This window comes from Podarcis cretensis (assembly GCF_951804945.1).
Source record: "Podarcis cretensis genome assembly, chromosome: 1".
Taxonomy (NCBI): domain Eukaryota; kingdom Metazoa; phylum Chordata; class Lepidosauria; order Squamata; family Lacertidae; genus Podarcis; species Podarcis cretensis.
Window position 1 is genome coordinate 46,547,072 of NC_137170.1, and position 16,414 is coordinate 46,563,485.

At 39.4% G+C, this 16,414-nt stretch overlaps 1 protein-coding gene across 4 annotated transcripts in view; it reads right to left on the reverse strand.

The window, feature by feature from the left end:
- The window catches only part of TTBK2 (tau tubulin kinase 2), a 46,377-nt gene that overhangs the window by 16,667 nt on the left and 13,296 nt on the right, over positions 1–16,414 (reverse strand). For all 4 annotated transcript variants that reach the window (XR_013833048.1, XM_079953299.1, XM_079953298.1 and 1 more), the window contains exons 2-11: positions 16,110–16,269; positions 14,584–14,731; positions 12,843–12,916; positions 11,718–11,858; positions 11,080–11,184; positions 8,869–8,934; positions 4,847–4,939; positions 3,295–3,420; positions 2,078–2,235; positions 563–776 (exon numbers count right to left, since the gene is read on the reverse strand). Coding sequence is in view for 3 of the 4 variants with exons in the window: in XM_079953299.1 (XP_079809425.1) it covers positions 563–776; positions 2,078–2,235; positions 3,295–3,420; positions 4,847–4,939; positions 8,869–8,934; positions 11,080–11,184; positions 11,718–11,858; positions 12,843–12,916; positions 14,584–14,731; positions 16,110–16,178 (1,194 nt within the window). In the remaining variant the exon portion in view is untranslated. The remainder of the gene's footprint in view (positions 1–562; positions 777–2,077; positions 2,236–3,294; positions 3,421–4,846; positions 4,940–8,868; positions 8,935–11,079; positions 11,185–11,717; positions 11,859–12,842; positions 12,917–14,583; positions 14,732–16,109; positions 16,270–16,414) is intronic.

Genomic DNA, 16,414 nt, shown 5'->3' on the forward strand with positions numbered 1-16,414 from the left:
AAAAGTTAGCATAGAGCTGGAGTAGATATAGAAAATAACAAATTATCAGTAAGAAACAGTATCTTCCTCACGAATACTTGCTTAAAAATTGAGAGTTCTGTGATGGGGGAAAAGAACTACCACAATAAGGAAGAGCAAATGTAGGTTTATAAAATTATAAACAAATAAACTATTCTCTCAACACACTAGAACTCTTGAGTCATCAAATGGAAAGCTGTCAGTGGGTTCAGGACAAACAGAAGAAAGCATAACTAACTTATGAAAACCACTGAAACAGGATACAGAGATCTCCACTATCTTATATAGTTCACAGTCTCGTATGGCTTTCAGGAATGAACAACTCTTTATCAAATAGCAGAAAATAAAACCTTAATGTTAAAAGAAATATATCAAATGCTGGGACAAATGACATAGTTGTCCCCAACATACCCAGCTTCTTCATTTCCCAGGACATCTGACTTGCTGATAATATAGTGATTTTATTTGATCCATTAAAGCAAATCTTAAGATACAGAACCAAAAAAGAATTGAATGTTATTGTCTGCTCAATTATAGTTCTTACTTTATGGACACCTGCTTTTATCTTATTCCTGTTTGCATCCATTTCCTCCCACACATCCTTTTCCTGAAGATGATGTCCAGGAGACTCTGGTAGCTTTTCTGGAGAGATTCCGATAGGGATACCATTCTCGCCATCACTAAGATGTTCATCCGGAAACACATCATCTGTATTCTCTCTCAACATATCTCCTGGTATTGGTGTAGCATTGGCAATTCTATTAAGAAGAAGAAAAATAACAAAGAAACAGTATTGCAATATGAAAGTTTGACTCAAGGATGCAGCACAGGTTACACCCTCCCTTCTTCCTCTGGATGTTGTTAAGACTATAAAACAGCATAGCCAGTGGTCAGTGATGATGAGAGCTGCAATCCAGCAACATCAGGAGGGCCACAGGTTCCCATCTATACTCTAAGTGTTTAAACCATGATCCTTCAGGTCTCAGGCCTCATCTAATAAGCTATTGTAAAACAGTGTGTGCGCCATCCTCGGAACTCTTCAGGGTTCAGGCTTTGCATCTGGCAGCAAGTAAGAAGCACCTGGATTGGTCAGACCTGGTATCACACACTGAGATTCTAAACAGAGCTTTACTCTCTACTGGCTGTATACTCTACCTCCTTTCAGCTCAAACCTTAGGGAATCTGAACTCAGAACATTGCCATCAGTTCCGAGACTGAAGGGCAGCTCTATGCTTCTGCATCTTCCCTAGTCATAGTGCAGCATGCAGGAGCAAGATTAGAATGCTGGTACAGTGGTACCTTGGTTGTTGAACTTAATCCGTTCCTGGAGTCCGTTCAACTCCTGGAACCGTTGAAAAACCAAGGCGCGGCTTTCAATTGGTTGCAAGAGCTTCCTGCACTCAAGTCGTGGAAGCTTCCAAAGAACATTTGAAAGCTGGAACACTTACTTCCAGGTTTTCAGCATTCGGGAGTCAAAACATATGCATACCAAGGTGTTCTAGAACCAAGGTATGACTGTATTGTGTTATTTTGCCACAATGCTATGAAGTGGGGGGGGGATGTCAGGAGATATGTAAACTACATTAATGGGTTTGTCACCTATAACCAACAGAATTAATACAAAGTTTTAAATTTTGTCACCTATTCAACAAAGACCTCTAGGCTGTTCACAAAGTTATCTGGGTAGTAGTACACTCTCCAGGTACTCTCCCAAATGGAAAGTGAGCAATCTGTTTTTCTTAATGCTGCAACACAATTTAGAATGAGAATCACATATAATCCCATCACAGATTCCTAAAACTATTCAAAACAGAAGCACTGACTTTTTAGAGAAGTATGAAAGGTTCTTCCAAGCAAGCTCTCCAGAGTTTGTCTGTCAACACCTGGTTATGGAAGAAGCACATCTGGTTCCCTCACCATTACAATGCTATCACGTAAGGAACAGAAGTCTAGATGCCTTTAGATCAAGGTCTTAGGACAGAGAAAGAATGCCTCCTATCCAGAATGTCACATGTCACTTCATTAACTGGATGATATCAAAAGGAATGCTCCAACATACCCTATGGCAGCTGGGGTCTGACGAGTGTGCAGTTGAGGAGTAGTTGAAGTGGTGGTTGTTGTTAAAGAGCCATCAGCTCCACTCTTTTCCCAGTCAAATAGGTCACTCTCAGTCACCCCAGAAGTCTTCATACTGTTGTCAAAGACGGACATGAGAAGCTATATAAACAAAAGAGAAGAGTTGGTATGCTCCCAAGTTACATTTAGAAAACACACGAAAGTTGTTCTTTCACGCCATTCATGAATTTTTTTTTTAAAAATATATTATTTATTTATTGAATTTCTATACACTTCAGCCAAGGATCACAGGGCAGTTTACATTATAAAAACACAAAACTACACAACATAATAACAAACAATGACACTCAACAGTTTAAAAGACCATAGATTGTTTAATTTGCCAAAGGCCTTGGAGAAGAGGAATGTTTCATATCCTATGAAAGGCAGACATTATATTGATATCTGTTAAAAAAGGCAACACAGCATTCAAATGATGGACAGGTTTCATTAATAAGTTGAAGCCGTTATATTTACACAGCTGTCATCGCAAAACATTTTCTTACACCTGTTTTCTATTACAGGTTAAGTACAGTGTATATTGTGGCATGAGGATTAACAGGAAGTGGGCAATAAAAAGAACACTGTATGAGCAAGCACAAAGAATACAATGGAAGAACTGAGGAACTCGACACTTTGATATATTCTATTTTAAAAAATACTTTCTAATTTCTTCTGCAAATCTTTGCAAAACTACCCAAATATGAACATTGTAGAATTCTGCCTCATCAGCTAATTTCTGTAACTGATACAGGGGTACAATTCCTGCAGAAAAATGGTTTCATATACACACTGCATAAAACATGCAGGGCCATCTGATTTGTGTTTGGAAATCAATATATTCAATGTATTGAAATATGTCTTAGACACCAGAATAAAGACACAATAAAAAATGCACAAGCAGCTTAAAACGAGTAAAAAGGAAACCATTCACTTCAGCTGCTTGTCATTTTTTTACTTTAGAAGTTCTGTAATAAAGTTAATATGGATTTGTCTAGGTACGATATGACAAAACACAAGAGGCAAAAGTAAGGTATAATGATAGTGTACCTAATTAGCTATTGCTACTCATTGGAACAGATGTGTGAATGCATGTTGAAGTGTTTAACAAGACATGGGTTTCCAATAAGACATAAAATTAAGACATTAAAAAAATCATACCTGGTAATCAGGTTTAGTAAAATAATCTAAAGTAGAAATGTGATCTAGAAAGGTGTTAAATTCTTGAGGGAGATGTTTCAGCATCAGCCGGTGGTCATACCTCTCTTTTATGGAGCCCACTTGCTCCTACAAGTAGGAAAATGAAATATTTACCATACTTTCCTTCAGTTCCTTATAGACATTATTTATTTATATGCCACCCCTCTGCCAAGGAACTGAAAGCAGTAAAGAATTTTAAAATGCTAAACAAATAAATGAATATACAGTTGGCCAAGTGAGAATACAGCCCAACTGGAGCTGGTGCCAAATTGTCTCCCTCACCTTCCTTCCTTTCTTCTTTCTTCCATTAGAGTATATTTTGTATTATTTTAACTTCTTATCTGCATAGTAGGACCTCAGATAGGACAAATGGTCTTACCTGAAGCATAGATTTGATAGGTTCTGAGGATATGAATGAGTTTTTCTCAACACATTAGGGTCCTCAGTAACCATATCAAATCTGAGTTTCTAATCTTTATTCAGATCAAAATTAATAGCTCTGGTTTTAAAGGTAAAGGTCTGTAATAAGCTTTAACATGAACCATCTTTAAAATAAAACAAATGCTCTTGGATATACCTCCCTGTTAACTTAAGCCTAAAAACACATAAAGAGCCATTTGAAATGAAACTGAACTTCTGCCAAGATCCAAGTTGCTCTTCTCCAAACAGCAAGTGGGGAACTAACAGCTGGTCAGATATAGTGAAGAGATATATTAAATTATGTCTAAAAGACACTGGCTTGATTGTGTAGCACAAACATTGAGCACTTCCAGCCTGCAGGCCACATTAGGCACACCAGAGAGCATAATCTGTCCAACAATATCAATTTTCTTCCAGCCATGCCTACAAGCTAGATGTGAGATCAGTAAAGTTATGGCTGAGAAGAAACATTCAGGACCCCTAGAATGTGCTCCCAATGGTTCCTCTGCAGGCAGGGCTTGAATTAGGTGTCTTTTTAATTTGGCACCAAATGCAAACACACTGGGTTCAGCTCAGAGCTCCTAAGTAGACTGGATTCCCACAGAAGGTGGGACTTGCATTTGACAGGAATCTTTGCAGCTGCAGGTTGAATTCAAGCTGTGGCTGCAAAGATTCTCAATGTCAATGTTTATTATTATGGCAAACAGCCAGAATACTTGGCAAAGATTCTGCAAATAAGAATCAGGAGTACTTTTAGAGTGTGTTCCCAATTATTCCTTTTAAGTTTAATAATATGACAATGTATGACTGATAACTGACTAGAGGGTGGCCCTGTGCATCTATCAAAAATGAACCATGGAAGGTTGATCACCAGATCCCGTTCCCAACCCCTTGTATAGAAGATGGGTTTTATTATTTTTAACTAAGATTAATGAAATTCTGTACTCATGCCAGCTATGTTAATTAAAAAATAAATGCATTGAAGTAAGCAAACATTGTTTTTAAAGAACTTTAATATATTGAAAGGAATCTCATGAACATATTCAAAGACATTCTCCGCAGTTTATCTCCAATGGTACATTTCTCAACAGACCTTGTCCTTAATTTTCCTCCAGGGCAGCTGTCCAACCACAAATTCAACCAACATGTAAAACAAAGACCAGAGGTCATCATGACGTCCCATTTCCTAAAGAAAAAGAGACAGTATGTTATTATATAGTCAATTCCCCATTTTCTTGTGCTACCAATCACAATGTATCACATGCTAAAATTCTAATGCCACAATAGCGAAGTATGTAGCAAAAAAAGATTGATCTCAACATGTAAGCAGATAGACAAGATGCAGCTAAAAATGTTGATTAGTCTTACCTGAATAGTAGATTTATTAGGTGGATGATGAAGTGTTTGGATTGGGCTGTTCCTCTTGCACGAGAATCAGACAGGAGCAAAGAACTGTGGTAGACCGTTTCTCCTCAGTTTTTTGGACTTGCCAATCAGGAGCACCATGACAAAAAAATCTAAAACTAAATTAAACACAAGGCCTACCTCCTCCTGGCTAACATGTGAACAGGAACAAGAGTAAGTAAAGTAATGTGCAGCAACATGAAAAAACCTGCATGTCAAGAAAACGAATCCTCCATAATAAAACTCAAGCATATAATAAATCATATGGTCTGCTGCCAAGTAAGGAGAAGCCATTTTAGGCACCCCCCTACCTGTTGTGACACAGGGTCATTGAGTATGCTGCTTACCACCCTTGGTGGCTGGGGTGGCAAAAAAGCGTTGGAATGGCTGTCTACCTTGGTAACGCTGCTTAAAGGGTTGAGACTTGAATCTCACTGCCTATTCTGGAACCTGAGCAGTGAAAGGAATGAAACTGAGTGGGGTATGGAACAAAATGCCTAGCATACCTTCTATCAGCCTTCTGACTTAAAGAAACCTTACGCTTATCCTTTGATTCCACCAAAATATCTTTCAGAGCTGACTCTCCAAGTACAGGTAGTTGGCCTCCCACAAAAGGTACCACAGACAAGTTAGCCTTAGTGGCAGAGTCAGCCTGCCAATTCTTAAGCCACAAAGTGCAGCACACTGTTACCTGTGCAGATATGGCTCTTGGCGCAAACTGCATAGCATCCACAGTAGCATCTGCCATGCAGGCTTGTGCTTTTATGAGTTTTGAAAGGATTTGATGGTGACGCACCACATCCTGAGGAGGATTATGAAGCAAATCCTCCAACCATACCACACAGGCATGTGTGCAGGAGGAAGCTATACAAGAAGCTCTCAATGAGAATGAAGCAGCTTTGAGACTCCTTCGGTAGTGATAAAGCGGGATATCAAATCCAAACTCTTCTCTTCTACTCTTCTTCAATTATCCTATCTGTAATATCATGCAATTGAGCATTTTCATCCTTTGGGGCCAAATGACGTGAGGAAAGATGCAGCAGAGGAGGACCAACGGAAGGTGACTTCTTTAAAGCCATAAATTCTGGCTCTAAAGAATATAATTTATTCACCAATCCATTAGTCCTTTTCAAATGCATAGGAGCATCTAGCTCTGCCTTTACTATCAATTTTAGAAGAGATGGAACCCACAATCTTGAAACAGCCTGGAAGATTGTGGCTCTTCCCACGCATCCTCTTCTTCCACATCCAGTGATGCATGAGATAATGACATAGTAAAATCAGCCTCCTGTAATTCCTCAGACATAACTTGAAAAGGGTTAGGGGAGCAATTCCCTGCAGAATGTGGCATACACGTACAAGAAGCTTTGATTTAGTAAGCACAGGAAAGGCAGCATTGGGACGTAAGTCATGCTTAAGGTCTGATGATAAGGAGGCAAGAAGGGCATCCTTCAACTGATCAATTCAAGAAGCAGACAAGTTCACATTCAAAACCTCTGATAAACCTTGACCCATTGGTGGCACTGAACTTTGCTCATTACAGTAGATCCTAATTGGTCATCAGCAAAACCCTGAAATTCAGGCTCAGGATCAGAGGATATGGCTATGGTCATTATTAGTATTGCCAGCAGATGGCAGTAAAATCTCACTAGATAACTACTGAGCAGCACTCTGTGACTGAGCCATGGACATGGGTAGACCTTACCTTACTGACAACACTGGAAAATGATGGCCCTTCGCATGGGAGGAGTGATTTGAGCGACTGCAGGAAGCAGAGGACCACATTCTACGTTTATTTCACTTTTTTTATGCGGAGAGGCACCCAAACCTTGCAGAGACTCTAAGGACGCCATTGAAATTTATTGGGAGAAAACTGAGCCGCTGAACCAGACTGCTGATTCAAATATTACTGCAGGCGAAACGTGTTGAAACAGCCCTTTGCGCTGCTGAAGCAGACAGGAGAACAAGGAGCTGAAGCTTATTTTCTTTGTCCCTTTCTTTCTCTGTAGAAGCAGCAATTCTTGAAGGAAAGCAAATGCGCTGAATAAAGGGTCCAAAAGGACGGTGAGGGTAAGGCGCAGAGCGGCTGTTAGGGAAGCAGCGCGCAGTCACTGCACAAGGCAGCCTGTGCCACAAAAAAAGCTGGAATAAAAGGCAGCCCATCTGCCAAAACGACAATAGCCAGCAACAAGAAATAAACATAAAAATTAAGAAATTAATGGAAAATAGAAGTAAAACACTGAACGGAGAACAGGGAAAGATGTTTAGCAGGGAGACAAGGTTTTTTTTATGTTTTTACACCTCAGTGGAGGACGCATAAAAGGACCAATAGACAGGAAAAGTAGCCAATTACTAATTAACTAAGAATAACGAAGAAAGTAGTTAAAGAGGACTCTGCTAACTAACAATCAACAAAACAAAGAGCTGAGGAGAAAAAAAATGAGGGGAAACAGTTTACCTCCCATAATTCTTTGCTCCTGCCTGAGTCTTGTGCAAGACGAACAACCCAATAAGAACACTTCATTGTCCATCGTAATAAATCAGCACCATCCATGCACAGGGAAGGAGATTAGTAGACTCTTGGGCTTACACAAGTACCTTGGTGGGTGAGGGGAACAAAACTGCCCAAGAACATACTGAGAACATTCAGTGGCCTGATTGGGGGGCGTGGAAATAGACTGCCAGAGGGGGGAGACATGGAATGAGGCATAGCCTGGGAAAGGAAATGGCCGATTGGAACCCTAGAAGAAGCACTCTACACTGCAACATTTTGTGGCAACTCACTTGTAAGAAAACAATGCTTAAAGAGTTGAAATGTTCTCTATAGATTCAAAACAGATGGGGGAAGAAACTCTATAAATATACTCACAGAAGTATACATAGAAGCAAAGCAAGCTAGCAATTAGTTTAAATGTGTTTCACCTCTTTCCTTAAATTACCGTATTTTTCGCCCTATAGGGCACACCGGCCCATAGGGCGCACCCAGGTTTTTTTTTTGGGGGGGGGGGAATAAAGAAAAAAAAAATTATTTTCCCCCCAGGTGCGGGGCTGGGGCAGGGGAAGCCCGAGCTTCCCCCGACCCCAGCCCCCAGAACAGGCTTGTGGATATCTGCCCGAAGCCCGGGGTGTACTCCGCTGCACTCCGCGGGTTTCAGGCTGCAGGCTGTTGTCCGCAAGACTTGGGAGCCCGACGGGAAGTCGCGCCGGGCTCCCAAGGCTTGCGGAGAGCTTCCTGAAGCCTGGAGAGTGAGAGGGGTCAGTGCGCACCTCGATAAAAAAAGAAAGTCAAAAGTGGCCAAAAGACTGTGATCCTTTCCATCAGTTCTCACATCCCACCAGAAAAACATTTCCCCAGCAAAGCCAAACCCCACCCTAGTCTATATCAACCTCTCACGGGGAGGGGAACATGTGTGTCCCTTTCATCCATACCTACTAAAAATTAATTAGCACTCTTTAATATGCCATGTAATTAAAATGGTAATCAATATATTTAGCAAATTTCAGTCACAGTATTATTTCCATTCTAAGAACATCCAGTATGATTAAAGATGCATAAGTAGACATTTTCTTTTGCCAACAATTTAAATATTTCAGGCAGTATTACTTACAATTATAAATCACCTATAGGAAAAAGACATGTGAAACAGAAAGTTAAGATAATCACAGTTTCAGTAACTAAACATTCAGGCTATTGCAAGTACTAATACTCACTCTGTTCCTGTGAGCATTGACTGACGCATACCGCACAGTCCCTCTAAAACCAGCAACAGCTCTGGGCTATCAATACAACAGAGGGGGAGAAATTCTGTTACACTGTGTTAGTTAAAGATATACAGTACATAAAAGCCACACTACAAAGAATAATGTAGGCCTTCTACTCTGGAGTCTTCCTCTGCTAAGAATGCACAGGTCTGTTTGATCTATATGTTATTGGGGCAGCATGTTTGTATAATAAATAAAATTTAAATGGGTATGGTAAATAAGCAAACACATTTTGAACACATTTTAAGTAGTTCAGAAACATTTTTCTATTTAACCAGATTTATTAACTATAAGCTGCTGAGAATCAAAAGCGGTGAAAGTGCTTTTGCACTCAGAACCTGCTTGCAGGCTTTACAATAGGCATCTGGTTAGCCACTGCGAGAAGAGTTTACTAGACTGGATGGGTCCAGCAGGGCTCTTCTGTTCTTATTCAAATAGTTCCATTTTATTCAACCTTAAAGAAGCCATTTTGTTATTTCCCTTTTATCTCAGCACCCAAATTCCAGTGCATTTTACTTTAATTGCCAGTTTCCTATTCACTCCACGACTAGGATACTAAGTGCCCAGACAAACAAAAAACCCTGTCCCCTTCATACAAAGCACTTTTCAGCTCTTTGCAAACATACTCCTAGTTGCTGTATGCAAAGTACTAATGCTCGTTGCTAATTGAAAGTGCAATAAGCTCCAGACAGACACCTTTTTATTCCTTATTTTGGGAGATCAGGGAATAAGGCAAAAGTTTCACAAGTCAGTAGTAGCCAGCACCTTTTTTATTTATTTATTATTCTATTTACATATTTATATACTGCTTAATAGGGAGTGGGTGGCGCTGTGCTCTAAACCACTGAGCCTCTTCAGCTTGCTGATCAGAAGGTCAGCAGTTTGAATCCGAGCTCCCGTTGCTCTGTCCCAACTTCTGCCAACCTAGTAGTTTGAAAGCACACCAGTGCAAGTAGATAAATAGGTACCGCTACGGCGGGAAGGTATACGGCATTTCTGTGAGCTCTGGTTTCTGTCACGGTGTCCCATTGTGCCAGAAGCAAGTAAGTCATGCTGGCCACATGACCAGGAAAGCTGTCTGTGGACAAACGCTAGCTCCCTTGGCCTGAAATGAGATAAGTGCCACCACCCCATAGTCGCCTTTAACTGGACTTAACTGTCCATGGGTCCTTTACCTTAATACTGCTTAATACTAACACAAAGTGCTTTACAAAAACAAAATACTATTTTTTCTATATATGAAACTGAAAAACAGTGATGCAGTACAAATTAATCAAATAATAAAAACAAAAACAAAATCCAGAAGCACATTTTGGAAACATATTGAGTCAGGGCCCCTTTCCCTCCTTAGCCTCTAACTTGCCAAGTCATATCCTAACTCACAGTATGTTACATTCACCCAACTGCTGTTTTTCAATTACACAAATTGTACAAAATTCACTACTCATGCTGTATCACTTATCCCATTCTATTCCCACACCTCACACAAGCAAACTAACCTCCCAATCCCTCCTATATCTTGCACTAAATCACCAAACCACTAACACCAATTACTCCTTACACGTTATTAAAAATGTACAGCAACAACACCGGGGACAATGAGCCTACTCACTGACACAATTACCTCACTTTCATGTGATATTAAACCATGGTTTAAAACAAAAAGTTACCATGGTGCTCCCCCTCCCTCTGCTCCTACTGTGCAAGACAAAATAAGTCAGAGTGTGGCTTGTCAGGTTATCCAAACCTGGCCTTTTGGTTTCCTTTGCTCAAACAAACAAGTAATAAGTGAAAAGGAAACCTTGGTTACCACTCGTGGGGGTTTTGGGTGAAAGAAACCACATGCTCATATTTGTATGACATGACAAGCCACACTTTGCCTATTTTGCTCAGAGCATAGCGGCAGCAAAATGAGGGAGGATCACCCTGAAAACTTTGTAACAGCACATACTAGCATGCTGCCCATTAACATTACACCATAGATTGTTTAAACCATAGTTTGGTCCCACTCACTTAGCCCTTGGAGGTTTGGCCAGATTAGAACTTGGGTCTCAGATCTCTGGCATAATGCATCAAGCATGGATAAAACAGTTATTTTAAAAGCAGTCCAATATATCAAATTTAAAATTACTAATAAAAAGTTTTATTAGAATTTCTTACTGGTCTGACATCCCCACATGAATTTGTAAACTGACGCGCCAAGCCAAAATCCAGCATGTAACACTTCCTCCAAGTGCTAGGGAAACGTCCCATAGCAAAGTTGGACTGGGGAGGGAAAAGAAGACATATTGATTGATAATACCATACATGTTATTCAACAACAATCTCCACACAAGACAAACGCTGAATACAACATTAAGGCTGCAATAAATTACTTAAACTACTCTACGTAGGACTACCACTGGATACAGCTATTTAAACTTTTGGGTAGACATGCCTAGGACTGTGCTATTCAATCATGTTAAACAGAACATCTTAATACTTTGAAATAAAGTACAGAGTAATATATTCTCAGTGGATGCAATCATCTTAGGCTTTCCTAAATTAATAACTTACTTTTAAAACCGAAAGCAATTATTATTTGCTAAATAAGACCATTACAGTTAAAGAGTTCTAATGTTACTGAAAATCAATATATAAAAGAAACAATCATGGATTAGCTTTTTAACTATGCACTGTCATCTTAATAGTTTTATATCCAATTGTCTGATTGTTCTAACTGCATGATCACCCCCTAATAAGTGACAACAGTTGCAACTTAAATTCTTGGCTCTAACAAAATTTGTGGATAAACTCACTGGCTTAATATCTCTGTGTAAAAAACCAACAGAATGAATGCTCTCAATAGACTCTAGAATTTGCTTGCCAAGTCGCAAGGTAGTACTGATTGTGAAGGTCCCTCTAGTTTGGCTTCGACGCAGATCGGCCAAGTTCCGACCCTGAAAAAGCAAGAAAGTAAAGTACATTCAGTGCAAATTTCCCTCTTCCCATCCAAAATGAGGAAGACAGGCATTTTCAATCATATTTATTTTTTTCATTTAGCTTTCATAATCATTTTATAATGGGCAAAATTAATCAACATTAGATTTATTCTTTACATTGAACTGATCAAGAAGAGAATAGGGTATCAATTAAGCTATTAAAATTTTTTTTCCAAGAGGTGGCCCAGATCACAAGGCATGATAAGCTGTTGTAGCAGCAGTAGCAGCAGTTGTTATTATTGAGTTTGGTAGTTGCTAAACACAAAGAAGTCTCAAAGCAATGTAACAGCAAGATAAGTAAAATCAAGTTAAACCCAAATTAAAAGCAATGTGCAATACAAAATTTATAAATTGCACATCTAACAATACAAAAAGAAAAAAATCTATTCTACACCTGTAAAAGATGAGCAGCACAGTAGCGGTCAACTTAACCTTCAACAGTCTGGGTAAATAAACCTGTACTAGCCTGGTGCTGAAAAAATGACAAGGATGGTGCCAGGTACATTTTCCTGGGAGATAGAGTTCCAAAGACATGGAGGTACCACTAAAAAATCCCATTCTTGTTTAGCCACCCTCTGCAATTGCTTCAGATAAGGCACATGGAGAACAGCCTGTGGTTTCTATTTACCCTTCTCCTATCAAATAAGCATTGTTACATTAGCTGGACATTCTTTCTTAGGGGGTTGTGGAGATTTAATTTATATCTGTGAACATCCTTTTAGAGCAGGGGTTGTCAACCTGGTCCCTACCGCCCACTAGTGGGCGTTTCAAGATTCTACGTGGGCAGCAGGGGGTTCCACGGCACAAGCTGAATCCTCCTTCCATCGAGCACTGGTGGGCAGGAAGGAAAATTTACCATCAAAAAAGATGCATTAGTGGGCAGTAGGTATAAAAAGGTAGACTACCCCTGTTTTAGAGAACGAATAAATGTAACAAACTTACCTGCAACTGCATGACCACATAGTTGAATCTGTCATTCCTTCCACAGCCAATGAATTTGCAGACATGATCTTTTCCTGCAGAAATAAAATATACACTTTTTATGTTTCCATATTTTTCTTCTCACAAGTTTGGATGCAGAGAGTCACCTACAGAAATGAGGTTGGAGGAAGGCAACACCTCCTCTAGAGAAGCCAGTCCTAAAAGTCAAGGGACCTTCCTGAATGGGGTGCACTGTGGTTCAGGGGGCTGAAAGGGGAGATAAGCCAAAATCTGGGCAGAGACTCCCTCTCACTGGACACGCCTCCACCCTATTTTCAGCAAGTCCCTCCACCCCAGCACACCCCACTCAGGAGGGTCCCCAGTTCTCAAGAGAGACTTTTCAGGAAGCTGCTGGGGAAGGAGGTGGCAGAAAGATTACTTTTCACTAACCCCACTCTCCCCAAGCGCTTCCCTAAATCCCTAAATCTATTACTTACATTTCTGGGTGGCAAAAAAAGGAAACAGAACTTAAGGAACAACTCAGACATGTGGAAGAAACTTGTCAAAAATAAAAACCACTTTGTCTCTAATTCTCTGCACCAATTCATAAGTAAACAGTGCCTCATTATCCAAAAGTTGTTAGCATTCATGGAAGTAAACATATTTCAGTGTTAACATTTTTTTAGTTACTCTGAAACACCTCACCCCATGATAATGTTGCATGAAGATGAACATAAGCAGGGTTTGCCACTGCCTGGATTTGAGCATAAACCCAATTTGTGATTTGCAAACATGGCCACTAAGATGCAACAAAAATGCTTTTTGCTGATAAATTAGAAACAAGCTTTTTATCTGAGGTGAAGCAGGAGAACCAGGAGAAACGTACTGCTGCGACAGGCAGGAGGAAAAAACGGAGGGGAGCGTGACTGCCTCCCACAATTCTTCTCTCCGGCCTGTGACCACGTGGCGAGGATCAAACCACACTATTGGCCCCAATATCCCATGAGGTAAATTGACAGCTATCAGCAAGACTACTGACACACTTACAAAATTAATGGTCTGAAAAACATTTATTTTTACTCTGCTTTGTTTTGGTTCTGCTGCACCACAATTTACGCCTCTATTAAAGTGAAACCAAAAACCTGAATAGATACATGTTGAGTGTGAAAAGAGATACATGCTGAGTATCAAATATATTCATACAGCTTAAGCTTTCTTAGGGTGACCAGGTGAATAAACAACACCTGTTGGAATTCCCTCTACTACAGAACTATTTAAATTTAGTAAAACTGTCAGGGAGAGTAAGCTAGGTCATCCTGTAATTTCAGAAGTTGCTCAGGGATTTTGTGTTGATCAAAATATTTCACAACGTTTTTCAAGGACAGCAGTCATAGGTTCACATCTCAATCTGCCTCACACATTCTCTCAGAACAATACTTGCCATCTTTTCACCTACCTCAGATTTAAGGCACATCATCAACTTGAATCATTATTATTTTAAAAATCAGTAAAACTTCCCTATTCATGTCCTCAATGCAAGGCTGCAATTCTATACCCACTTACCTGGTAGTGAGCCCCAGTGATATCAGTGGGATTGCTTCTTTCTCGATAGACATGCACAGGATTGCACACTAAATCTTAATTCTTCCTTATTATATTTGGAATCCATACTGACCAATATAGTATACTTTGATACACTGAGCCTATCAGATTTCCAAGAATGAGACATACATTCAGAACAAGGATCTTTTATCCTCCTTACCTTGCAGTTTTTTCAACACAGCTACTTCCATTTTCAGAACCTGCTTTGGTTGCTGAGCTGACTCGACTTTCAATGCAACATTGTCTCGGGTAAGCAAGTCCATTGCATCGTAAATTTCTCCAAACCCTCCACCTCCTATCTTTTTGAACTGTAATGAATAAAAATATTAGTTCTGCATTGTTTAAAAAATACAGAACTTTTGAATTAACAAGCCTAGACTATATTATCTAGCCACTAAATCTGTTACTTTATTAGGTTACCTCTTTCCCTACTTAATGTAAGACTCATTTTAAATTTTATTTCTTAATCTATTAACTACTGTTAATGTGACAAGAAATCAAGCCTTTAGCACAGTGGTTCTCAAACTTTTTTCTCTGGCCCACACTTTCAGAATAAAAAATTGCTCGCACAACACCAATTTTTTATTGATAAGAAATACACTGGAAAACAAAAAGAAACAACTCCTAGCATTGCTTGATTTATAACACGGAACACAACTCCTTTATAATATGATCATAGGGCATCCAGAAAGTATAAAACAATACAGCTACATAAGAACATAAATCATTCCCAAATTATAAACAAGTCTCTATCATATGCACCTTAAGTATGTATACAAACTCAATAAGAAGTGTGAGCTTGCCTTTGCCAAGTGATCTCATCTATTTTAGGCCTCATTTGAGACAAATAAACTCTCATTTCCTCATCAAGACAAATATATTTCATATTTAACAGAGCTGACACTTTCCATCCTCTTCTGTCACACCAGTGTGACTCCACACCAGTGTGACTGCCACACCAGTTTGAGAACCACTTTGAGAACCACTGCTTTAGTGTCATTTGCCCAGTCCTGTGGAACACCATGCCAATATAAATTCAGTGGCTGCCTTCTTGTGCAAACTGTTAAATGCCTGCTGAAAACGTTTCTATTCCGCTGGGCCTATGCAAACTACTGGTGTTTGTTTTTAATTTCTTTTGACTTATTTTTAAGTTTTTATAATTCTACTGTTTGCTGTTTTATATTGTTGCAAACCACTATGATATATATTTACAATACAGCGGTATATAAATATTTTTATAAATACAGGTAACAGGCATCTTATGTGAGGTTTTTGTTCCACAGGGCCACATTAAGGTAAAGATGAACAATAGCCAGCAGCACTTTTTAAAGTGCTTTTCAAGCTGAGGAAAACCACATCACTTACCTACAGCCACTATGCTCAATGTGACAAACAAACTCTCAGGAAAGAGTTTCTTTATTTGACACTATCAATGTGCTAGAAAAGACCAGCACACCAAAGTACAGGCAAGGAGACTGCTAACTTGTGTATTTATTTGCAAAAAAGGTGTCCAAGACGGGGAAATTTCTCCAATTCTATATTACTATGCTTTCATATATTGCTAACAGGATGCAGTTTGTGACTATGTCTTCCTTTTACCCGGTTCCTTGCAATTTTATTTCTTTTTATTTAGTCTAGTGCTTTCATATATCTGGGGAGGAAATAAGAAGGATTTAATATACTTACCACTTTCCATCTTTCTTTGACCAATACTCCTACACTCAGGATATCTGGCTGTTCCCCTCCTCCACTCATTGCAATCTCCTGGGGTGGTGCAGCTGCTATGCAAAGCCTACGTCAATAGAGACCATCCAGCTCCCAAAGGTGGCTTCCATTTAAGCAGAGGCTATAAAGATAAACAGCAATACTTATCAAGTTCATGAGAACTTGATAATAAAAAAATGGCAAAATGAATACCTTCCTAACTCTATTGTAAGAAAGTTATTTTTCAATTTTACAATTCAGAACTGAAATAAAATTTCAACCGAAAC